General features: G+C 34.0%; 1 protein-coding gene across 1 annotated transcript in view; it reads right to left on the reverse strand.

Moving 5' to 3' along the window:
• LOC117794010 (carbonic anhydrase-related protein 10) overlaps positions 1–27818 on the reverse strand; it is a 132787-nt gene that overhangs the window by 22700 nt on the left and 82269 nt on the right. The window contains exons 4-5 of the mRNA XM_034634473.1: positions 6119–6214; positions 5843–6064 (exon numbers count right to left, since the gene is read on the reverse strand). Coding sequence (XP_034490364.1) covers positions 5843–6064; positions 6119–6214 — 318 coding nt within the window. The remainder of the gene's footprint in view (positions 1–5842; positions 6065–6118; positions 6215–27818) is intronic.

Genomic DNA, 27818 nt, shown 5'->3' on the forward strand with positions numbered 1-27818 from the left:
GGATAAATATTCTTGAGGTATTAAAAATATATATCTTTTTTCAAAAGTAACTTTATATGTGTTGTGTTGTTGTTGTCCACTGTTATTGTTAGTATATATTTTTACCAAAAATCTAACCAAAGAAGTTGTGATCCGTGGAATATTACTTTTGTGGGAAGGGAAGTAAAGGCGTGGCCCAATTAACAAAATTGTTTTTCCAAAAATCTTGTTAAATATTTATAAGTAATATTTGTTACAAAATTTCAAGAGGATAGCTTCACTTTTAGATTTTTTGCTAATATGTCCAAATTTTTGGCCAGAGCCAAGTGAGGAGATATTAGATCAAGTAGCCGACCTTTACATTTTCGACCCGCATTAAGTTGGTATAAGGACAGCTCCAAAAGTGAATTCGGCACCGCTCATAAAAGTTTTTTTTTAGCTATTTTTGGGTATAAAGAATCGTGACCTTTTTGCGCAATCAATAGCCGAGTCGATATAGCAATGTCCGTCTGTCCTGCATTCTGACGTCTGTATGAACACCTAGAGCTCAGAGACTATAAGAGCTAGAAACACCAAACTTGGTATGTAGGTTCCTCTATATTGCAAGCAGATCAAGTTTGTTTCAGAATTCGGCCACGCCCCTTATGCCGCCCAAAAAATCGATAAAGAAAATTTCATATCCAAATTATAGGAACAATTTAAAAGCAGTGACACCAAACTTAGTGTATAGATTCCTCTATATTGCAGGCAGACCAAGTTTGTTTCTTTTTTTGGATCGGTCTACTATATCATATAGCTCCCATAGAACCGATCTGTCGAAAATCAAGCTTAAGTATGCAAATTTTGTTTGTTATTTGGGATATCTTAACCAAACTAATTGAATACGCATTAAATTACTGTTCTACGTCCTGGCCGAAGTTGTTTCAAATCGGTCCACTAAATCATATAGCTGCCATAGGACCGATCGGGCGAAATCAAGTTTTAGTACGAAAAACTTTTTTGTTTTATGAGATATCGTAACCAAACTCATAGAATTTGGATTTGAGTTGGTCTCATACATCCTGACCGAAGTTGGTTTAAATCGGTCTACTTTATCATATAGCTGCAATAGGACCAATCGGGCGAAAATTAAATTTTAGTAAGAAAAACTTTTTTGTTTAAAGAGATATCGTAACCAAACTCATAGAATTTGCATTTAAGTGGGACTTATAAATCCTGACCGAAGTTGGTTCAAATCGGTCAACTATATCATATAGCTACTTTAGGACCGATCGGGCGAAACTTAAGTTTTTGTATGAAAAACTTTTTTGTTCCATGAGATAACGTTACCAAACTCATAGAATTTGCATTAAAGTTGGTCTAATACATTCTGACCGAAGTTGGTTAAAATCGCTCCACTGTATCATATAGCTTGCATAGGACCGATCGGACGAAAATAAAGTTTTAGTATAAAAACTTTTTTAAACTAAAACTAATAATAAGGTTTTTTTTTTCGTCAAAACAAGAAGATCAGTACGCATTCAACAATAGGATATCATGGGCTCAGGCATTTAGAAGCCGTTCGGTACGCCGAAGGTTTTACACCCTTGCAGAGCGCTGCATTACATTATCGACTGATTTTTCCAATGACAGCCATATGATATATTGAATCGAATTGAATAAAATTTGGGAACTATGTATACAACAAATATAAATGCATTATCTGTCGGCTTGGTTAAGATATCTCAAAAAACAAAAAAAAAGTCTTTCGTACTAAGGCTTGAAATTCTAATTTTAAGAAGAATTTATACAAACAAAATTTATATATAGATCATATCTGAAGCTTCCATGGTTTGGAATTTGTGGGGGTGCCAATTTTAGCGGGACTTAGCGTAAATACGCTAGCGTATTTTCAAAAAGTCGTAAAGCAAACATTTCTACATTTTCGAAAGGACATAAATTCTTATCATCAAATCTAAGCCTATTTTTGCGATTTCATCTCATTTGGGAAAGACCACCTAAAATTTCAAACTTAGTTATCTTTTGAGCCAGTTGTCGGATTTATGTGATCGACATAACAATCAACGCGTATTTTTGATAAGAAATAAAAAAAAAAATAAATAAATTTTTACCAAAAGACCCAAACGGACCCATTAGCTGGGTTTGCTCCCAGTAGTTTTTTGGCTGTAGCCTAGTGTTAGAGTATCTAATGGCTAGGAGCAAAATATCTGGTAGTTGTGCACTCTCTATTGAAGCTTGTTAATTTTGTTTTTTTGTTTTTTCTTATGTACAATTCTTATTTATTTGCTTGTTAAAAACAATATTATACTCGCAGTTATAAATTAAAATAAAAGGTTTTAATTTTTAAAATATTTTTTTTTCTTTTATATCCTGAGCCCACTGAAAGAGAGCATAGGGCAGCTAATGGGCATAGACCTGCCATAGAAACGATACATCGTAAATGAACTTTAGTATGAAAAAGATTTTTGTTTGTTAAGATATCAGAACCAAGCTGATAGAATATGCATCTGGGCTGGTATTATACAACCTGACCAAATTTTGTTAAAATCGGTCCACTATATCATATAGCTGCAATGGAGACGCTCAATCAAAAATTAAGTCTGAGTATAAAAACGTTTTTTAATTCTTGAGATATCTTAACCAAACTGATAGAATATGCATTTTACCTGGTTTTGTCTATCCTGGCCGAAGTTCGTTCAAATCTGGCGACTATATCATATAGCTGTCATAGGACCGATCGGTCAAAAATCAACTTTTAGTATGAAAAAGTTTTTTGTTTTTTGAGATATTTCATCCAAACTGTTAGAATATGCATTGTGCACTGTGCACAAAAAGTGTGAGCTTCTTTGTGTATAAAAATTATTTTTTGCGCAGTGCCGAATGTCAATTTTCGTTTTTTTTTTTTCTTTATTAATTTATATTTTTATTTAAAATGCTTATATTAAACTGAATTTTGTTCGATACAAAATTGGATATCAGAAATATTGGGGTTAGAAATTGCTTTCGTCACTAGACTTTTACCTCGTATAAAGGTTATTTTGTGGGATATCAGAAATTTTTGCAATTGCATTTGACATTTTGACTTTGTCATTAATGCAGGCATATAGTAAAATATATAAATTTATTTGTTGAATTTCTTTCATATATAAAAACATTTTTTCTTAAATTATAAGGAAAACTAAGGGGCTCCGCCAACTGTTCGTTTCGCTCGCGTTGCTACAGTCGAGCATACTCTACTTTCGGAGACCCCGTACTTACTATAAAAAAAAAGGTTTTTCATACTAAGACTTGGATTTCGCCCGATCGGTCCTATGACAGCTATATGACATAGTGCTTCGATTAGAACCAATTTTGGTCAGGATCTATAAGTCTAACTTAAATGCATATTCTATTAGGTTGGTTACGATATCTCGTAAAACAAAAAAGTTTTTCATACTAAGACTCAATATTGGTCCTATGACAGCTATGTGATATAGTAGTCGGATTTGAACTAACTTCGGTCGGGATGTATAAAACTAGCTTAAATGCATATTCTATCAATTTGGTTAAATTATCTCATAAAACAAAGAAGTTTTTCTTACTTAAACCTAATTTTGACCCGATCGGTCCTATGCGACTTAAACCAACTGTGGTCAGGATATATAAAACCAAGTTAAATGAGATTTCTCATAAGACAAAAAAGTTTTTCACAGTAAAACTTGATTTTCGCCCGATTGGTCCTATGTCAGCTATATGAAATAGTAGACGGATTTAAAACAACTTTGGCCAGGATGTATAAGACTAACTAAAATGCATATTCTATCAGTTTGGTTATAATATCTTATAAGACAAAAAATTGTTTCATACTAAGACTTGATTTTCGCCCGATCGGTCCTATGACAGCTATATGACATAGTGGCTCGATTTGAACCAATTTTGGTCAGGATATACTACTTACATTTTGTAAGTTAGGACTAAACCTTTCGATCGGTATATAACTCTATCTGTTCTGATGCTTTCGACCTGCCGTCCGCAAAGATATATTCATTAGATTTGAGGAAAAGTAATTCTTTCGAATATCGGTCTTAGCATTCTCAAGAATTGATGACATGAGTGACATTTGGTTATGATTTTCGCTAGATCAGTCCTATGACCGCTCTGATATGAACCAACTTCGGTCGGATATATAAGACCAAGTAAAATGTACTGTATTAGTTTGGATGAGATATCTCATAAAACCAAAAAGTTTTTCACACTAAAACTTGATTTTTGCCCGATCGGTCCTATGACAGCTAGATGATATAGTGAACCGATTTTATCCAACTTTGGTAAGGATGTATTAGACTAACTTAAATGCATATTCTAAAGGTTTCCTAACTTACAAAATGGCATACTAAAACTTCTTCTAACTCACCTGGTTCATGAGATACGGGGGTGTAAGTGGGAGGATCAATATTTAAACGATAGCAGCTAATGGGCCCGTTGTGGCCTTTTGGTAAAATTTTTAATTTTTTAAAAATTCTAATCAAAAATACACGTCGATCAGCCAAAGCCGACAACTAGTTCAAAAGATAATTTAATTTGAAACTTTTAGTGGACTTCCCAAAAAAGCATGAAAAGTCAATATGTTTGTTTGTTTGAAATAAGGTTTTTCGGCTTGGTATATGAAACATAAATTTCGGCTGAGGGGTTTGGAAGATATTACCTGTTAACTGAATATATACATTTTTCTATCGGTCGAAAATCACGTTTTAGCACGAAAAACTTTTTAGTTTTATGAGATATCTCAACCAATCTGATACAACAAGCAAATAACTTGGTTTTATATATCCTGGAAAAGTTGGTTCAAATCGGACCACTATATCATATGGCTGTCATAGGACCGATCGGGTCAAAATTAGGTTTTAGTATGAAAAACTATTATAAGTATTTTTGACTGTAGCAACGCGAGCGAAAAGAACAGGGGGCGGAGCCCCCTAGTTTTCTTTATTATAAAAAAAAAAAATTTAATATGAAAGAAATTCAACAGTTAAATTTATTTATTTTACTATCTGCCTGCATTACTGATAAAGTTGCAATGTCAGAAGCAAAAGCAATTGTACAAATTTCTGATATCCCACAAAAAAAAACCCCTACACGAGGTAAAGTCTAGTTACGAAAGCAGTTTCTAGCCCTAAAATTTCTGATATCCAATTTTGTGCCGAACAAAATTTAGTTTAATATAAAAATTTTAAGTAAAAATATAAATTAACAAAAAAAAACCGAAGATTGGCATTATATATATTTATGTACAAAGAAGCCCGCCCTTTTTGAGCACTGTGCACAATGCCAATTTTCGTGTTTTTTTTTTGTTAACTTATATTTTTATTTAAAATTTTTTATAGTAAACTAAATTTTGTTCGTCATAAAATTGGATATCAGAAATTTTGGGGCTAGAAATTGCGTTTGTCACTTGACTTTTAACTCGTATAGAGGTTTTTTTTTAATAGCCTTATATCAAAGTAACAATGTCAGAAGCATATAAAATTTAAAAAATTTCTGATATCTTAAAAAAAAATCAATTGACCCCTGTTTTTTTTTTAAGTATGGGGTCTAGAAAGCCTCTTTGCGGTAAAAGTCGAGTGACGAAAAAAAAATGTTAAATCATACTTGATCCGTGTGCCCAACATAGAAGTATTGTCACCAAATTTGGTATCTCTAACTCTAACCTATAGTCTCTGAAAACCAGGTGTTAATACGATAAACATCATATCCTTTCAAATATCTACTTTGTCTATTAATCGATCTTGAAAAAATGAACAATATTTAAATAAGGAAGATAGGTTTTCTTATACAAATTGAATGTTGGCTACTGTACTTATCCTTCTTAATTGATGCGACTTACCTGTTGCTTTGTTATGTAAATCGGTTTATTGAGAACCATCCAAGTAACAGTTTCGTGGCAGGCAGGGGCCGTTGTCGACCCATCGTACGTCATGTAGTGATCTGTATCCGGAAGAAGTCCTCGTATTGAAAGTCTTTTTACAAAAGCCTCGTCACCACCATAACGTATACGATCCAACTGGTCGGTGAGCATCCGAAGCTCTGGATTAGATAGATCACCCAACTAGAAGAAATTTAAATTAGTCCTTTGCACCTATTTGAACAGGTGAAAGCATACCTGTAGCAAAATTGAGATACCAACAATACCTTGTGCACGATTCAACGCATCGGTAAAATTGGTATACAATTGTGAATTATAACCGAATATCTGTATCTGTAAGGTCAGAGAGAAGGAGAATGTAAACAATCAATTAAACAAAAGAGCTTTGTTGTAATAGTATTGATGGCATAAACATAAAAGTCTGAAAAAAATATAGAAAATCGTCGTATCATTTAAATTGTTCTTACATTAATCTCAAGACAGTAGCTTAAAATTTGGTATATTGAGCAAGTAACTTTGATCCGAAATCATGATACCGATTAGAACTTTTCACATTAAGCAGGAGATTATTTACAATAAAAAATGTTCAATTTTTGTATCGGTCTCACAAAAAATATATCGTACAAATAGTGTGATACCTGAAGAAAACTTCTTTACGAAGTAAAAGTCTAGTGACGAAAGCACTTCCATGCCTTGAAATTTCAGATATATGTAATATTTCCATAATTGGGGATATTTGGCAGGTAACACGAATTATGATACCTGTTAGAACTTTTCACATTAAGCAGGAGATTGTCTACAATCAAAAATGATACATTTTTGTATCGGTCTCACAAAAAATGTGTCGTACAGATTGTGTGATACCTGAAGAAAATATCTTTACGAAGTAAAAGTCTACACTGAAAAAAAGACCAACATCTAAAATCAAGAACATTCATCTAAAATATTTTGTTCTTAAAATAAGAACATTTTAAGACCCTATTACTTATACTAAGAATATTAATCTAAAAAATCAAGTTCTTAATACAAGCCCCAAATTTTCTGATATCCAATTTTGTGACGAACAAAATTCAGTTTAACCTAAAAATTTTAAATAAAAATATAAATTAATAAAAAAAAAGCGAAAATTGGCATTGTGCAATGTGAGTAAAAAGGGGGAGCTTCTTTGTACATAAAAATTACTTTTTGCACAGTGCCGAATGCCAATTTTCGCTTTTTTTTATTAATTTTTATTTTTATTTAAAATTTGTAGGTTAAATTGAATTTTGTTCGTCACAAAGTTGGATATCAGAAATTTTGGGACATGAAATTGCTTTCGTCACTAGACTTTTACCTCGTGTACACTGAAAAAAAAGACCAAGTTCTAAAATCAAGAACATTCATCTTAAATATTTTGTTCTTAAAATAAGATTATTTTAAAACCAAATTACTAAAACTAAGATTATTAATCTAAAAAATCTAAAAATCTTAATATAAGAATAAAAATCTTAAATTGTTAAGAAAGTATAAATAGGTACTATTTCGTATCAAACAAATGATGGCACCGTGGCACTCTGGTTAGAGAGGCCGCTTCAGTTGTGAAGCAGTAGGCGGCGGTTCGAATCCCCCTCGTAACAAATTAAAATAACATTTATAAAATTACTAAAACAGAATTAAATATAAATAAATCAAAATTTAAAAATAAAAAAATATATAAATATAAAAAATAATTTTCATTTATTTTATTTATTTGATTTTAATTTTAAGAACATTTATTCTTAAAATAAGAACTTGGTCTTATTTAAAATGTTCTTAAAATCAAGATGTGCTCTCTTAATTCAAGAATTTCATGTTCTCGACGCATTTTTTAGACCAAAAATCTTAGTTCTGAGACCAAAATCTTGATTTTAGAACATTTTTTTTATCAGTGTAGAGGTTTTTTTTGTGGGATATCAGAAATTTTTGCAATTGCTTTTGCTCTTGACATTGTAACTTTATCATTAATGCAGGCAAATAGTAAAATATATAAATTTAGTTGTTGAACAAATTTCATATTTAAAAAAAATTTTTTTTCTTTAATTATAGAGAAAAACTAGGGGAGCTTCGCCCCCTGCTCGCTTTGCTCGCGTTGCTACAGCCGAGCATACTTTACTGTCGTAGACCCCGTACTTACTATGAAAAAAAAAGTTTTTCATACTAAGACTTGGATTTCGATCGATCGGTGCTATGACAGCTATATGATATAGTGGTCCGATATGATCTAACTTTGGTCAGAATATATAAGTCTAATTTAAATGCATATTCTATTAGTTTGGTTAAAATATCTCATAAATCAAAAAAGTTTTTCATACTAAAACCTAATTTTGACCCGATCGGTCCTATGACAGCTATATGATATAGTAGTCCAAATTGAACCAACTTTGGTCAGGATATATAAAACCAAGTTAAATGCATATTGTATCAGTTTGGTTGAGATATCTCATACAACTAAAAAGTTTTTCAAACTAAAACTTGATTTTCGCCTGATCGGTCTTATGAGAGCTATATGATATAGTGGTCCAATTGGACTTAACTTTGGTCACAATATATATAGAACCAAGTTAAATGCATACTGTATAAGTTTGATTGAGATAAAACGAAAAAGTTTTTCATACTAAAACTTGATTTTCGATCGATTGTTCCCATGGGCACTATATGATATAGTGGACCGATCCAAAGAAAAGAAACAAACTTGGCCTGCCTGCAATATAGAGGAATCTAGCTTTTAAATTGTTCTTATAATTTTGACATGTAATTTTCCTTGTCGATTTGTGGGCGATAAAGATGGCGTGTCCGAATTGTGAAACAAACCTGGCTTACCTGCATTGTAAAAAGGTAAAGGGGGCGTGGCCGAGCTCTGAAATAAACTTGATCTGCCTGTAGTATAGAGGAACGTACATACCAAGTTTGGTGTCTGTAGTTTTTAAATTGTTCTTGTAATTTGGATATGCTATTTTCTTTGTCGATTTGTGGGCGATAAAGGGGTCGTGGCCGAATTTGAAAAAAAAAAAAATTGACCTGCTTGCAACATAGAGGAACCTACATACCAAGTTTGGTGTCTCTAGCTCTTATAGTCTCTGAGATCTATTTGTTCATAAAGACAGACTGACAGACGGACATTGCTGTATCGACTCGGCTATTGATGCTGATCCAGAACATATATACTTTAGGGTCGGAGATGCCTCCTTTTGCCTGTTATGCACATACTCGTTAAATAAACCCAATAGACCCCTGCACTTTTTTTTGAGTACGGTAAAGGTGGCTCAGCCTCCAGGGCTATAATCGAGCCCACTGGACAGTTATATGTTTGCTACTCACATTTTCGCAGCCGTTCGATTAAGCGACCATAAAATAATTAAAAGCTTAAAAAATGTATTTTCGTTATGAGACTAAGACAAGTGGGAAAGGCTATAGTTAAGATCCCGATCATAGGATACCCGTTAATTATTTCAATATATATAAAAGTACTTTAAAGAAATTACTTGTATTACTTTGAAAACAATAAATCGCCTTAGCTGCCGTTCTACTTGTCCGATCTTGATGCGATTCTGTTTGATAATATATACTACTAGATAACGTTGATTACCATAAAACTGTATTATTCCTGGGGACAGCAGTTCGCGCTAGTGACGAAGGCAGCTCAAAGCGTGCGAAAGGCTACTAGCAATATAAACAGCTAATTTTTGTCCGATCAGATCAAGTTATATACCGAAAGGTTTAGTCCTAACTTACAAAATGGCATACTAAAAATTTTTCTAACGCACCTGGGTCAAGAGATAAGGGGGTGTAAGAGGGAGGGGAAAAATGATAATGATTGCAGCTAATGGGGCCGTTGTGGCCTTTTGGTAAAATTTTATATTTTTTTTTAAATTCTAAGAATAAGCGTCGATCGATATCTCGATCACCTTAATCCGACAACTAGATCAAAAGATAATTAAATTTTTAGTAGATATTTCAAAATGAGATGAAAAGTCAGTTTGTTTGTTTGTCTGTTTGTATCAAAGCGCTAAAGAAGCTTAGATGTAATGATAAGGATTTATTCCTTTTCGAAAATCTACAAATGTTTGTTCTACGACTTTAAAAAAAAAAAACAAGTTTAGCGGGAATACGCTAAATCCCGCTTAAATTGAAACGCAAACAGTTTCCAAGCCATAAGGTTTTTTAGCTTACATTTTGGCGATTTCTGACAAAACGACTCTAACGACATAAATTTTGTCTGTGGGGTTTGCCAGATATTACCTGTTTGCAGAATATACACATTTTCTATCGGTCGAAAGTCACGTTTTAGTACGAAAAACTTTTTGATTTTATGGGATATCTCAAACTAACTGAAACAATATGCATTTAACTTGGTTTTATATATCCTGACTAAAGTTGGTTCAAATCGGACCACTATATCACATAGCTGACATGGGACCGATCGGGTCAAAATTAGGTTTTAATATGAAAAACTTGTTTGTTTAGTGAGATATTTTAACCAAATTGATAGAATATTCATTTTAGTTATTTTTATACATCCTAACCGAAGCTAGATCATATCGGACTACTATATCATAAAGCTGTCATGGGACCAATCGGGTGAACATCAAGTTTTACTTTGAAAAACCTTTTTGTTTTATAAGAAATTTTAACCAAACTAATACAATATGTATTTAACTTGGTTTTATATATCCTGACCAAAGTTGGTTCTAATCGCAAAACTATATCATATAGGAGTCATAGGACCCATCGGTCCAATATTAAGTATTAGTATGAAAAACTTTTTTATTTTACGAGATATCGTAACCAAACTAATAGAATATGCATTTAAGCTAGACTTATACTTATTATTTTAAATATGAAAGAAATTCAATAACTAAATTTATATATTTTACTATCTGCCTGCATTAATGATAAAGTTACAATGTCAAAAGCAAAAGCAACTGCAAAAATTTCTGATAACCCAAAAAAAAAAAACCTCTACACGAGGTAAAAGTCTAGTGACGAAAGCCATTTCTAGCCCCAAAACTTCTGATAACCAATTTTGTGACGAACAAAATTCAGTTTAAAATAAAAATATTAAATAAAAATATAAAAATATTATTGAAAAATAATATAAAATATAATAAAAAAAAAAAACGGTTCACCCTTTTTGCGCACAGTGCACAACGCCAATTTTTGTGTTGTTTTTTTATTTATAATTTATATTTAGAATTCGAACTTAAAAAAAAGTTCAGGGGTCTATTAAGTTTGTTTTAAAAAAAATGTGCGTAACAAGCAAAAGCAGGCATGGAAGAGTATATTTATTCTTGATCAGCATCAATAGCCGAGTCGATATAGAAATGTCCGTCTGTCCTGACGTCTGTATGAACACCTAGATCTTAGAGACTATAAGACCTAGAGACACCAAACTTGGTATGTAGGTTCCTCTATATTGCAAGCAGATCAAGTTTGTTTCAGAATTCGGCCACGCCCCCTTTGCCGTCCAAAAATCGACATAGAAAATTTCATATTAAAATTATAAGAACAATTGAAAAGCTAAAGACACCAAACTTGGTATGTGGGCTTCTCTATATTGCAAGCAGATCAAGTTTGTTTGAGAATTCGGATACACTCCTTTAGCCGCCCAAAAATCGACATAGAAATTTTCATATTTAAACAGTAGGAACACTTTGAAAGCTAGAGACACCAAACCTGGTATGTAGGTTCCTCTATGTTGCAGGCACATCAAGTTTTTTTCGTTTTTGGATCGGACAATTATTCCATATAGCTCCCATAGGACCGATCTGTCCAAAATCAAATAGTATGAAAATGTTTTTTGTTCTTTGAGGTATCTTAACGAAACTGATTGAATATGCATTTAAATTTAAGAAGTTGGTTCAAATCGGTCCACTAAATCATATAGCTGCCATAGGACCGATCAGGCGAAACTCAAGTTTTAGTATAAAAAACCTTTTTTGTTTTATGAGATATCGTAACCAAACTAATAGAATTAACATTTAAATTGGACTAATACATCCTGACCGAAATTGGTGCAAATCGGTCAGTAGTATATAAATGCGGCTTCTGGCACAAATTGGGGTGGGGGGTAATCAATCACCTGTCAAAAGCCTGTCAAAATTTTGACAGTTAAAATAATTTTGATTGATTGATCGATCAAAAGCGTCGGAAAGAGGGGGGGGGTCGTTGGTCAAAAGCGTGGGAAAAAGGGGGATTTTGTGACAGGTGATGGATTGGTCACTTCTTGATGCTCAAAAAATTTTTCAAACCAAGTGATCGGCTGGATTTTTGTCTGAAATTTTGTGACAGGTGAGTTGATGGATCGGTCACCTCTTGATGCTCAAAATTAGGGAAATGCTATTGTAATGCATTGTTATGTCTTTTGTTTACATTGGTGGCATGCGTTGCTATGGGTAAGCAAGTGCAAGTGGTGGGCACGTGTTAGGCAAGGTTCAGGCACAGGGCCGGCGCCGGGACATCGCCTGTCAATCATTTCCATTGGTGTTTATGTATGAACAGGTTACAGAATGATAATTGAATGGGAACCTTGATTCTGTGACCATTGGGATGAAACCTGTTCCCATGAAACCTGTTCTTTTTGGAATTGATCTTGAAAATTTGTTTCTATGACTTTTGATATAAAAGTTGTTCTCATTGGTTTTGGTTCTGCGACCCTTGACATGAAACCTGTTCTCATTGGTTTGGTCTTGATATTTTGTTTCTATGACCCTTGTCATGAAACCTGTTCTCATTGCTTTTGATTTTAATGTAACAGATAATAGACTCCTCCCGCACTATTGGGTCCTCTGATTGCTCGTGGTTATTCTGTAAGAGAAGCCCTGTCCCAAGAACAATAAAAAGAAAGTTGAATTTGGCTTTTGTTGTTGGTGTTTTTTGAGATATTTATTTGACTATTACTACAATCTTTGACTTAAGTTAACATATGATGATATTAATTTTTTATTTTTTCCATTTGTGCGTCGTAGAAGTAGCAGCAACACGTGTCTGGACCCTCCACACAAACCTCATTGGACCATAAGCAAAATTTGTGGTGTCGACCATTTATTGTTGTGGTCACTTTCTGGCCTCCATTATTCATGAACATGTCTCTTGATTCCTGGAGAAATTGTAAATGCTCTCCAAGTATTTTCTTGCGAAATTGTTTAAGAAAAGTATTAATTTCGCTAAGAATTGATCCATAGGTGTGACTGTTCCTGCTATTATCTCCTAGCATTGCTCCATTTTTATTGTTGCTGTTGTTGTCTTTATTAATTTTATATTAGCTATCCAACAAAGTAGATGCTCTCAGTTTGAAACTCAAAATGCAAATGCCACATGTGATGACTTCTTAATGCATTATATCATTATAAAATTTCAAAATGTTGAATGCATTATTTAGTGCACAAACTCCTTCACGACGATGTAATGTACAAAACGGGAACCGGTTTTCCTTTAAAGTTTTTAGTTGTGGACATCCAAGCTCCTCAACATCAACCAGATGTGGTTCTCTTAAAAGTATTTCAAGAAATTTTTTTCTTTTCAACACCCTTACATAAGATCTCTTTTCCTGCAGTTATTTTCTTAGAAAGTTTCGTGTTTGAGTGAAATAGTTTATTCCGTCAATCCAGTGTATTTTGTGATGATTTTTAGTTAACCAAGTAGCAGTTTTTCGTGACTTTTTATTTAGTTGAGTAAAGTTATATGGAGCTCGTATAATGAAATGATTATCAAGTGTGGGTTCTTTGTGAAATACTATTCCAATTTCCTTTAAAACAAACTGATTATAATTATCAAAAAATCCTTGAACATCGATCGCAACAATGTCTTCAACCATTTTGTATGTATTTTGTTAGACGACTCGTTGAACTAAACCGTTCAATGCGTTGTATTCGACTAAACGATCGTGTATAAGTAGTTAATACATTTGTGTATCCGCATCGCTTGCTTCCTTTAGTTCCGTTGAAATTCTCACATCAATAAGACCAGATTGTACCATTTCATTTTGATATGATAAGCCTCTTAAAACAATTGGCGCCTTATTTTTAGAATCCCTTGGAGTTAATACTGCCTGTGATTCACGGTTGTAGTTACTTGAAATCTCGAATGCATTTCATACAGGTGAGCATATCGATGCTTACTTAAATCAACAATCTTATCATCATAGGGATAGGTTTCAGAATTCAAATACACTTTCAAGTTTGATAAAAGTTTGTAATTAGTTGACCCTTTAGCATGAAACCTTTTATTGCAAACCGAACGTTCTCGATTAGCAGCTAACTTAACATTCCAAACATGATGAGTTCCTTGAATTAGCTTAGGGTTTACATATGTATCCCAACTACGAAATGCAAGCGGTAGATTAGTACCACTTTTGATAGTGCCATACATTTTTATTTTTGCAACATCACTGCAACATCACCAACATTTATTTCCACCAATATTTTATTTCATCCAAAATGTATGCCATACAATTATTTTTAAATGCTGCAACAACACCGTCCGTTGTAGTTGTTTTATCTTCCAGAAATTTTTTAATAACTCCTTGAAAACTAAGATAGCTCTCATGGGGGAGCACATACAAGTCTTGATTTTTAATTGTAATTCGAATTTCATCATTTGGTTTAAATGTCTGTTGATATGATGCGTATGTATGATATTCTTTCTTTCTTTCTTTCATCTGAGAAAGGTTTTTCCCGCACATTTAATATTTCATTGATTTTGTTTTTGTTCCTGTTTTACTCGAAGCTTGAATCCCAATGGTTTTAAAAACAATCTATTTTGTAAAGTGAGCGTGCTCCTCTTCAAGTTTGTTCCTCTTCCTTTAGCTTTACAGCTAGTAGTGCGAAGTTGTGCACTGATAAAAAAAATGTTCTAAAATCAAGATTTTGGTCTCAGAACTAAGATTTTTGGTCTAAAAAATGCGTCGAGAACATGAAATTCTTGAATTAAGAGAGCACATCTTGATTTTAAGAACATTTTAAATAAGACCAAGTTCTTATTTTAAGAATAAATGTTCTTAAAATTAAAATCAAATAAATAAAATAAATGAAAATTATTTTTTATATTTATATTTTTTTTATTTTTAAATTTTGATTTATTTATATTTTATTCTGTTTTAGTAATTTTATAAATGCTATTTTAATTTGTTACGAGGGGGATTCGAACCGCCGCCTACTGCTTCACAACTGAAGCGGCCTCTCTAACCAGAGCGCCACGGTGCCATCATTTGTTTGATACGAAATAGTACCTATTTATACTTTCCTAACAATTTAAGATTTTTATTCTTATATTAAGATTTTAAGATTTTTTAGATTAATAATCTTAGTTTTAGTAATTTGGTCTTAAAATAATCTTATTTTAAGAACAAAATATTTAAGATGAATGTTCTTGATTTTAGAACTTGGTCTTTTTTTTCAGTGTGGGTGTATACCCGACCTTTTATTGTATATAATCACTCTATCTTTTGTAAATGGATGTGAATTGTTGCAGTTTCATCACGTAAGTTCGCCAAATCTCCATCCTGATCAGTTATGCGTAATCTTAGAGTACTTATTTCTCTACAGCTGACTGGTAAATAAATGAGATTGTGGGGTGTCACACTCAATTTATAGCCTGGTTGATTGATACCAAACTCGTGCAGTGCATGATGTGCAACGTCATCCACATATGAAGCGCTAACAATGTTGCATTCTAAGCGAATCGTAGTAATTTTAAAAATATTGATAGGTAGATCAGAAAGATAAGTTTTAGTTGCATGCGGCTTTAGTACAATTTGATTATAGCCAAATAATTGTCCAATTGATCTATCTTCATAAAAGAATATATGAAGTGTATTATTATTTCCTTTAATTGTAAGTGTATTCTCAAGGTCAGTACCTTTTAGCTTCGAATAAATAAGCTCGACAATGTCGTCGAGTTCATAGGAACCGACTGGAATTGTGATTACTTGTTTACCAATGTGGGAAAGATTGTTGTTTGTATCAACATTGGGGATTGAGTCGTACATGTGAAAGTCAATCAATGCCCACTCATACTGTTCATTCAATTCGATGGGGGGAAAATTGTTTGTGTTTATAATGGAAGTGTTTCCATTTATCGATAATGCTAAGGATCTAGTCATTGCGAATTCAAATGTTTAACTGCGGTTTATATCCACACACACCCAATATTATATTTAAATACATTTTAAATTATAATAATCTGATCGAAATCCTTTCTATAGCGTCCTTTATCCATGTCATCGTCTTTACTTAACAACAAAAATCCGAACCTATCATCGCAACATTTTTTACAAATTTTCACGAGTGAATCATAACTCATGTCTGTGTCAATATTATCACGATATTTATGTCGCATATTTAGATCATCTTGTTTAAACATAATAATCATGTTTGCATTATCACGAATAAGATGCTTTGGTATATGTGTATAAGTTTGACATAAATAAAATAAATCAATATTCTTGTGTCGTCCCATACAGAAATGCGATCGAAGATTATATTGTTTTTCACAAGCAACATCATCAAAAATCATAATAGAATTATTTTTGGCTTCGTTGGGCGGTAAAACTGTCTCATTCTGTGAGAATGTGTGATAGCCCATACCTTTAGTTGGTTTGATTAGCTTCTCCAAGTACTCATATTTTGGTTGGTATAGATTCTTTGAAAAAACATAAATATTTTCAAATTTCAACCCATTCGGACTCTCAATTAGACTAAACATTAGATTGGTCTTGCCACAGTTTGATGGATCAACAATGAGCGCCCTTATTGTATTGGGTAAGAGGGTACTATGACGTGGCGGTAACTTGCTCTCTGTATTACCCCCGTCAATGTTTTTAACAAAGATATTTTGTTTTTGCTTTATTAAGCGAATACTTCATTGCATTGCATTCAATGAGAAACAATTGGGGGAAACGTTTTTATAATCGTGGCAGTCATAATTTAAACGGTAAACAGGGCGGTGGTCTTGTCAACAAATTATTTAACCTGTTGCCTGTTGAGATACACCCTCCTGGCTATAATTTCTGTGGTCTTGGTACAAAGCATTAATCCATTGGATGAGGCTTGTAAAGTACATGATATTGCATACGAAAAACACAAGGATTTGAGTGAACGTCATAAGGCAGACACAGTATTGATCAATAAAGCTTGGGAACGTGTAAAGGCGAAAGACAGTAGTCTCGGCGAATATCATGAAGTCAAAGAAAAAATTCGGCATGGCGGTGAAGATTTTGCGGTCTCTTGCTGATGATGCAAGTCGGTAATTAAAAAAGAAAAAGCCATTAGATATTATGAATGCAATTAAGATATAAATCAATGGGTCGTAAGAAAAATGTTAGAGCTCCTCGTGGGGTTGTACATTGATAGTGATAGTAATTTGAATGCTCAAAAGAAACGAGTTAAGAATTGTGTGACACTGATAGACAATATTTATTTGGTTATCACTGCGGACGGCAGTTCGCGTTAGTGACGAAAGCATCACGAAGGGTGCGAAAGGCGACTAACAATATATAGAGCTAAGTTGGAAAATTTGCTACGACTGTCCGATCAGATCGAGTTATCCACCGATCGAAAGGTTTAGTCCTAACTTATAAAATGGCATACTAAAACTTTTTCTTACAAACCTGGGTCATAAGATAGGGGGGTGTAAGTGGGAGGGGAAAAATTTATATGATCGCAGCTTATGGAGCCGTTGAAGATTTTTGGAAAATTTTTTATTTTTTAAAAATTTCTTATCAAAAATACGCGTTGATTGATACCTCGATGACCCAAATCCGAAAACTGGTTCAAAGGATAACTAAATTTTTAATTTTTGGTGGTCATCTCAAAATGAAATAAAAAGTCAGTTTGTTTGTTTGTCTGTTTGTATCAAAGCGCTAAAAAAGCTTAGATAAAATGATAGGGATTTATTCCTTTTCGAAAATCTAGAAATGTTTGTTCTACGACTTTAAAAAAAAAAAAAACAAGTTTAGCGGGAAAAACGCTAAATCCCGCTGAAATTGAAACGCCAACAGTTTCCAAACCATAGAAGCTACAGATATGTTCTATATATCATTAGAAAGGTAATCAGTAAGCTTTAGGCTGTAATCAGGTAACATTTTACAGGTGATATAATGTTTTTAAGCTTACATTTTGGCGATTCCTAACAAAACGGCTCAAACGATTTCTGTTAAATTTTTATGTGTTGTAAAACGTACAATTACGCGTTTTTTTTGGTATATGAAACACAAATTTTGGGGGTTTGGGGTTTGAGGGGTTTGGAAGATATTACCTGTTAAGTGAATAAATACATTTTTTGATTGGTCGAAAATCACGTTTTAGTACGAAAAACATTTTGGTTTTATGAGATATCTCAACCAAACTGATACAATATGCATTAAACTTGGTTTTATATATCCTGACCAAAGTTGGTTCAATTTGGACCACTATATCATATAGCTGTCATAGGACCGATCGGGCGTGAGGGGTCTCCGACAGTAGAGTATGCTCTTTATAATTAGAGAAACATTTTTTTATTAAATATGAAATACGTTCAACAACTTAATTTACATATTTTACTATCTGCCTGCATTAATAATTAAGTTACAATGTCAAAAGCAAAAGCAATTGCAAATATTTCTGATATTCCACAAAAAAAATCTCTATTAATTTTTAGATTAAACTGAATTTTGTTCGTCACAAAATTGGATATCAGAAATTTTGGGGCTAGAAATTGATTTCGCCACTAGACTTTTACCTCGTGTAGAGTTTTTTTTTTGGTAAAAGAATATGTTGAAAAAAGCATTGACAACTTAAGGAATACTCTTACCACAATGATATCTCAACCACTTAGAGATTATGTTGACGAAAGTATAACACGCTTGAGAACCGAAATTAATCAGAAAATTGGAAATTTTGAAAGCAAAGTTTGTTATTTGGAGAAGGCTTTAGATAGTTTTGAGATAACTTTCACATTTACTTAATCACAGCTGCAATAATAGTTATCGCTACTTGTTGACAGTAATCGATACATTTTCAAAATTCGCTTGGGGTGAAGCACTAAAATCAAAAACCGCTAAAGATGTGACTCAGGAAATTGAGAAAATATTTAAATCGAGACGTGGTGTCCCCAAGAAGCTGCAAACAGATGATGGAACCGAGTTTTTCAATTAACAATTCAAGGTTTTAACAAACCAGCTAAAAATCAATCACTATTCAACATTCAGTACACTGAAAGCATCAATTGTTGAACGGTTCAATAGAACCTTGGAAGAGCTATTGTGGCGAGAGTTTAGTTTCAATGGAACATATAAATGGATTGATATGTAAAAAAATTAAATTGATGACTACAACAACAATGTACACAGAACAATAAAAATGAGACCAATTGGCGTGAATCCATCCAATAAAAAACATATTTTAAAGACGGCATACAATTACATGAAGATTTTTACCGGCAGCAAATTGCGTAATGGAGACAAAGAGCGCATAAGTAAATACAAGCATGTATTTGAAAAGGGTTACACACCGAATTTGACAACTGAAATATTTAAAATTAGGAAAGTGAAATACAGATATCCAACAACGTATTTACTAGAAGACTTGAAGGGAAACCCAATTGAAGGTTGTTTCTATAGAGAAAAACTCAAAAAGACTCGATACCCCGACGCATATCTAGTTGAAAAAATGTTGAAACGAGACGGGAGAAGTGCATTAGTGCGTTGGTTGGGCTTCCCGAAGAGTGAAGATAGTTGGATCGAGGGCAACGAAATTTTAAAAATAAAAAAAAAACCTGAAACATCAAAAAAATTATTCCCACAATAACCCAAATACACACACAAAAAAAAAAACTTGTTGTATTATTATTTATTTTTATTTTTTTATATAAAACTTATATACAATTTTATTTACTTTTTTATTTAAAATTAATGTTATATCCCTAACATTTTATACTAAACTTATGTGTAACAATTTTTATAAACATTTCCATATTAAAAATAAATATATTGTTCAATAAAAAATTATTCTTAAAGCCTTATAATTTCTATGGTTGATGGGGTTCATATTCATTAATGTGTAATGCAAGTTCAAGGTTTGCATACTGTAACTCAAAATCAGCAATATCTTTAATTATTTTACATGAATTGTTCTGTTTCTTTTTTTAAATATTCCAAATGCTTTCTTTCTTATAATTTATAGTGGTTATAGGCTAATGTGGAATATTTATCGCTTTCAATGGAACGCTTATTGTCTTTATTATCAAGGATTACCTTGTTAGATTGATAAGTACATATAGTATGGTCTATGGAGCTAATCATTGTTATTTTACCGCATTTTGCTTCACCTGATACTAAGCATTCTTTATATTTTTTAATGCTTAGCTTGTCCAAGGCCGTTCTGTTTATACCCTTTGACTTCTAAATGATTTCTCAATATTGTTAGCTTTATAACAATACATTTTTGGACGAAGACCTACAAATTCCAACATAGGTTTACCATTAGGCTCATCCTTGAAGTAACCCAATTGCTTTTTATTAACTTTTTCGAAATTATGTTAACTAGCAACTTCATCAGAATAATCAAATGTATCAAATTTTAATTTAATATCATCTCGAATATCATTATAAAAATCATTAGTTTTTATTGTATAAATAAAAGAGTCTGTATCCATGTAGTTCAATTTTAAATTTTCCCTAAGCTTTGGTTTCATGTAATTGTAATAGAAATCAAACATTTTCCACTTTGACAAGTGTAAAACAGTGAAACCTAAATACATTGACTTATTTTAAATAACTCTTAATCTTTTCATTTGTATGGCATAAAAGTTCTTTTATTCTTGCTGAGCTGTGAAAGTTGGGCTTACTTACTAGGGCTCTAGCACAAAGTCTTTTGCGACCTCTTGTTGACGTTTCTGCTGGATCCCACTCACTCACTAATCGTACATTAACCCTCTTCCCTACATTTTCTATTGTTTTGCCAAAGACTGCATTATTAAGTAATTTGTAGAAATCTCTTTTAAACGAATTGTTCGCCTTGGCTCTCAGCGCAGTATTGAGTTCAATATATTTGCTAAGCCAAGTGCTTTGCCCGAAACATATAGCGCTATGAATTTTTTTTAATTTTAATCCATTACTTAAGCATTGTTGAGGTTCGCGGTAATGGATAACATAATTTGTTTTATTTCCTATGTCGGCAACTAACTTTTCTACTTTGGCTGTCTTTGCTGGTAATTTAATGCTCGGCAAAACGTAAGATCATTATGCTCATCATGGATAGTTAGTGGATAATCTAAGTCGACTTCTAAAATGTAGCCTTTTTCAGCACTTATTGGTCTATTTTCAATATTCAAATCTTGTATATCTTTATCCGATAACTATTTAAAGCCATTATATGGTAGAGGTTGTGACATTGCCCAACCATACAAATTGTTTGCATCCAGATACATTAAAAATGTTGAGTCTTTTGATGGATCATAAGTTGATAAGTATTTATTATTTGCTTTGCTATACCTATGACAACATTGAATTAACCCACCACGAATACCAGATTGAATAAAATTATACATATCTATATCTTTAATTAGCTCTGATTCAATCTTCGTGGTCTTTAGCATGACCTCCCAAGATAAGCCTGGAGTTGTATAGTAATGTGCTGGGTCAAGGGAATAAATATTATTACAGATTGAGCGGAAATTTTCAAAAACATCAGTTAACAATAAAACATCAGTTTTTAAATACAATTCTAAATAATATTTCATTGTTGAACATGAAAATTCAGACCAAACTTTAAGCGCATGCGTACAATCTTCGTCAGAACAATTAGTTTCCGTTAGACTACTATAGAACTTTTCTCTTGGTGGTAGAGAAGTTTCATGTAACCTACTTTCAGAATCTAAATATTCATAAGGAAAAACACCCTTTTTACGCATAAGTCTGAACTTATTTTCTAAACTGAAATGTAATTCAATTGTTGTGAGCTGTTCATCAATTAATTTTGGTGCAAGAGCATCTAGACTTGTTGACCTAAATCTAAAAGTGTCTAAACTAATATCAAAACTAGTCCCGTTTTCACACTCTATTATTTTCGACACAGAAATGTAATGTTCTTTATTAATGGGAATAGCTTTAATTTGTCCAGGTATGTTTGCAAGTTCTTTTATAAACAAATGTGAATCATTCTTGGTGAAATTATGGAAGAAAACATATAAAATTACTCGTCTTATATGACACATTACATTTTGAATGAGCAGCACCTCTGAATTTCCCAGTAAAATGACAATGATCCCTTACCCTATCTGATAATGAAACACTATCACAAACATGACAATTAATAGCCACTGGTTCTCATTGTTTTCTCAATTGTTCTCATCTTCCAGACTTATGGCAATGGGAACTACCTTACTCAAATATTCATTGTTAAATTGTTTTAAATCAGCTATAAGCAAATTGAAAAAACTTAAGCCTGCATTATTGCCAGTTTCTAATACAAACTTATTTAATCCACTATCAAATGTACTCTTCATAAAGTATGCATATGCTATTGGAATATGTTCATTAATATTAACTAGTTTAGGACTTAAGTCTATATTCTTCGGTTGAAGAAGACATTCGAAGTCTGCATACACCACAAACGAAACCTGAAGTTGGTGGTGGTGTTGGGTGAATTTCATAGTCGCTTCATGGGGGTGGAGTAAAACTGCAACCTTTCCACTGCAGAACTCCTTGTGTCGTAACGCTGCCTTCTTGCTTTATAAAAAGCTGAGGCATACATTGCAGAACCATTGTATTCTCTTTGGATTTCCTGTTGGTGATGACAAAAACCTACACAAATAATAATTTTATAATAATAAGTATTTAATCAAACAAACTATAATAAAGTAAAATACTTACGCTGAGATATTTTTTATCCACATGTAGTAGTCACTTACTCCATCTTCTAGGAATAGCATATTAAAGTGATACCCTCGTTCATATCCTGAGTGGAATAGGGGTCCACTTATAGTCTACTCTCTTCATCGTATCCGAAGAAATTGATGCTAACTTGAGGATTGAGTCTCGTAAAAATGTTTATGTCATTAATTCTTAGGGGGAATGGCAATCCAGTGAAATCCAATGTCAAACCATTTGATACTTGGATTTTATCATCGATGATTCTTACAACGTAAGATCCGCATCTTTGGGGATTTCTTAGTATAATCATTGCCGAAAGTAATGCCCATTTGAAGCAGTATGAGTCAATATTCTTTTCATTGATGATGGCATGTTTCAACTTAAGCTTCTTTGGCAATCGAATGAATGAAGAACCTCAAAATGGTTTATACTGGTTAACATTCATTTCCAGTCGGATTATAGCGATCAGAGTCCATCCACTATCCTTTTCCTGGAACTCTTCCATTTTAGCAATTATTTGCTTAGAATGTTCTTCAAATACTATATTAAAATCAATGTTGTTGAGTACGATGATCATTTTACTTTGGAAAGACTTTATTTCATATAAAGACTCATTTTCTTTTAAAAAGCATATTCAGCGAATAGTTCGAAATTTACTTTCACTCCATCATAACTCATATAACTGGTATGAGTGCACTTCCTGCTTCATTCATAAATACTTCAGGGACTCTAAATGCCACTCCTTCATTCAAATACATGTATTGAAGGATGCGCCCCTTAAATCCCTGTGAATTCTTTTTAATCCTGTCATCTACCGGCTTAACAGCATTCCTTTTATGGATTTCGGTGCGAGCATGATGCTTCCATTGTGTTCCCAATGGTAGGGATATCCTACACGAGTCACAGAAAGTTGGTCCCTGGGCATTCATTATAGTTATTGTTGTTGTTGATCTGCTCTTGACCTGCTGCTGTTGTTGTTGTTGAGTTTTCTTTTTGATCTGGTGCTGTTGTTCTTGTTATTGTTGCTGTTATTGCTGTTGACCTGCTGCTGTTGTTAAGCTGTTTTGAGCTGTTCTCAACTTGTGTTGTTATATTTATATAAATTGTTTTTAAAATGGTATTTTTATGTTTTTATATATGTATTTTTTTTTTACGTATAAACACTGGAGATCACTTTTCACTTCAACGATGAAATTGAACTGATATTTCTAGCATTGAGGTGCATAAATGTATAATACCTTTTGCATGCACTCTATGGTTCAAGGTTGAAAGCGAAAAAATTTTAAAGATTTTTATTAAATTTTTCTTTCGCTTTCTATTTGTAGAGGACTTCTGCCACAAGCTCTGGGTGGAGTCTATTACCTGTTAAATCAAGATCAAAACCAATAAGAACAAATTTCATATCAAAAGTCACAGAAACAAAATACCAAGATCAAAACCAACGAGAACAGGTTTCATTTCAAGGGTCACAGAACCAAAATTCCCATTCAACTATCATGCCTAAAGAACCTTGCCTAACACGTGCCCACCACTTGCACTTGCTTAACCATAGCAACGAGAGCATCAAGAGGTGACCCATCCATCAATTCACCTCTCATAAAATTCCAGACGAAATTCCAGACGATCACTTGATTTGAACATTTTTTTGAGCATCAAGAGGTGACCGATGCATCACCTGTCACAAAATCCCCCTTTTTCCCACGCTTTGACCCTCGGTCCGCCTTTTTTCCCACGCTTTTGACCCACAATCAAATCACAAATTACTACATTTATTAAATATGCCAAGTTTCAACTCGATATCTGAATTTTCGACTTTATGCCAAATATTTCTCGATTTGACACATTGTGTGGCTGACGCTGCTGGTCTTACAGCTGGGAGACATGTGGAAGTGGGCCAAAAACGAAGGTAATCTTCCCCGTCTCTGCTGTAGATGGGGCTTAGGCGCTGACGCTTATGAGGACTCACAATCCGTGTTCCCCTACTCAAAGAAGGAGGCCAGAATGTTAACCTCCAGATCAACAAGGAGGCAAATGATATACTCTACTCAAGATTCGGAAAGAGGGCGTAGGGCATAGGTAGCGTCTACCTTCGCCTTAAAAAAGCCCCATCCCGAGAATAAGGGCGCCCTTACCTTTAAGGATGGAGAGGTGGAAAAGGACCTAGGTCTGGAATTTATACCCGTAGCAGCCAAGAGTCCACCGTAAAACGTCAACTTAGACGAAGCAGAGGACGGTGACCTGACGATTGCACTCAACACTTCAGGGGATGCAGCCACCCAAGATGCTGAGTGTGCTGCAGATCAATCTGCATAAGAGCAGCACGGCATCGGCAGAGCTCCTTATAGGAACCCTGGATTGCGGCAGGCCACATGGTAGCAAACGCTGACGTGCTCGATCTAAAACTAGTAACGGGCAATAGTAAATTGTTATCGGGTTGGAAGGTCCTTAAAAGACCGTCAATCTCCCACCACAATTACATTAACTTCAAGTGCACCTTTAATTACCAACAAAAAGCGAAGGTCTATAGAAACCCCTAGAACACAAACTGCGCAAAGTTTAGAAAGATAACCTCCGGGAAACTAACGAGCCAGACATCATTGAATCCGCCACGGACATCGGAGCATCCCTAAAAACTCTGTCCAAGGATCTAACAGATGCATTTCACGCATCAGGCCCACTTATAAGAATAAAGAGAAAAATCGGGTCAATCTGGTATAGCCACGAACTCACAATCCAAAGGAATAATCTCATACAATTTTTAAGCTCGCCAAACAAGCGGACGAAGAAATCGTTTAGAAGGAATATAAACTCATGCTCAGTCACAGAGAAACTCGTGGATGAACTTCTGCTCTGGAATCGAAAAAGTGTCGGAAACAGCTAGGCTAAGGGAGCTGCTTTCAAAGCAACTAACTATTCAAATTTGGGTCAAACTAATGGCAAATGGGCGGAAGGCAGTGAGGAGACTGCTAACGATCTACAGCGCATGTCCCGCACAGTCTGCGTTCCTATGGAGAATCTCTTGGATTGTATTCCTGCCCAAAGCTGGTAAGTGCAGTCACATGAGCCCCAAGGACTACAAGCCAATAAGCCTAACTTCATTTCTACTGAAGACCCTTGAAAAACTGCTGGATTTTCACATCAGGAACGATGTGGGACGACTCTTGTCGACAAAACAGCCTACACCAAAAGGATACAGTGAAGACGCGCTGCACTTCCTGGTTGCTTCTATAGAGAAAGCCCTACACCACCACGAATATGCACTATGAGTATTTGTGGACATCTCCGGAGCACTCAATAACATATCCACATAGCGGATCGCCTTAAAGCGACCAACACACACCTAGCTATTTTCAGTTGAGAACAATAGTCAGGGCATTTTTGAAAGGCTTTTGGGAAGTACAATAATTTAGATATTTGTATTTGTAATTGTACTTGCATCTAATTTACAACTTAATTATCAAACAAATATAATGCATTTTGCTAAAATCGACTAATACATTGACAAAATTTGGACACCTTATTAAGATGAAAATCGTGAACCTATTGAGTTGCGCGGCAGTGTTATTAACGTGCATGACGAGAAAGTTACCTTAACGGTAACAATTTTAATGTCGTCATGTGTAGACCGCTTATAATTTCTGCGCGAAGAAAGAATTTCACAGAATTTTTGTCGATTGCACCTAAAAGGTATTTTTTTTAGAGCTTGTTTTTTCGAGTAGGGATAAAGCTGACATTTTTTTGTTAAATCTGGCAACTCTAATGTAATTTATGTTCAGTTTGGTTAGCTGTTTTATCATGAACAGGTGGACAAAAGAGCAACGCTTGCAAATTGTGCAAATTCATTTCGAAAATAGTGGTTCAGTTCGCGAAGCTTACCGCAAGCTCCGTTCATTTTGCGGTCGGCATAATCGTCCATCAGAGCAATTAATTCGGTTAACCATGGATCGTTTTCGCACTACGTTTACTTTATGTGATAATACGCATCCGCAGAGACGTCGAGCAGTGCGCACCAAAGAAACAATTGCCGCTGTAGAGCAAAGTGTTGAAGAGAACCCGAATCAATCGATTCGCCACTGTGCTTGGAGCTTTGTTCATCAACTTTATGGAAGATTTTGCCCAAAGATCTTGGCTTACGACCTTACAAGATCCAGCTTGTTCAAGAATTAAAGCCGCGAGACCATGCACTGCGTCGTGATTTTGGTGTATGGGCCGAAAGTGAGATTGATCTCGATGCTGATTTTCATCTCAAAATTTTATTCAGTGATGAGTCTCATTTTTGGTTGAAAGGCTACGTCAACAAGCAAAACTGCCGCGTTTGGAGTGAAGATAATCCACATGAGACCCTTGAGACGAAATTACGTCCCCAAAAACTGACTGTTTGGTGTGCTCTATGGGCTGGTGGAGCTATTGGGCCATACTTCTTCCAAAATGATGCTAAAGAGTCAGTTACCGTTAATGGAAACCGGTATAGAGCCATGATAACCGACTATTTCTTTCCTGAATTGGATGGCATGAATGTGGATGATATATGGCTCCAACAAGACGGTGCTACATGCCACACAGCGCACGTCACAATCGATTTATTGAAGGAAACATTCGATGAGCGCATAATTTCGCGGAATGGACATGTCAATTGGCCACCAAGATCGTGGGATTTAACACCATTGGAATTTTTTTTTTTGGGGGGTATGTGAAGTCGCTCGTCTACGCCAACAAACCACAAACGTTAAGGGACTTGGAAGCCAACATTCGTCGCGATATTGCCGACATACGGCAATCTTATTTAGGCATTAATAGCCTAAAATTATCCTTGTAATAAATAAACATTAAAACGATTTTCTTGTGTTTTATTTCAATTCGAAGTTCTATACCTCTAAAAAAAACACCCTTTATAAATATAAAAATTCGAAAACATTATCTGACTGTTAAATATTCGATATCTGAATATATCTGAATCAGAATGGGTCTAAGAGATATTTGTTCATAAATGAACATACGGTTTGAACAGCCCTCGGGATGCGTGACAGATTTGGGACACAAGCCACTTGAAAGGATCACAACAGTGTAGAA

This window comes from Drosophila innubila, chromosome X (assembly GCF_004354385.1).
Source record: "Drosophila innubila isolate TH190305 chromosome X, UK_Dinn_1.0, whole genome shotgun sequence".
Classification (NCBI taxonomy): Eukaryota; Metazoa; Arthropoda; class Insecta; order Diptera; family Drosophilidae; genus Drosophila; species Drosophila innubila.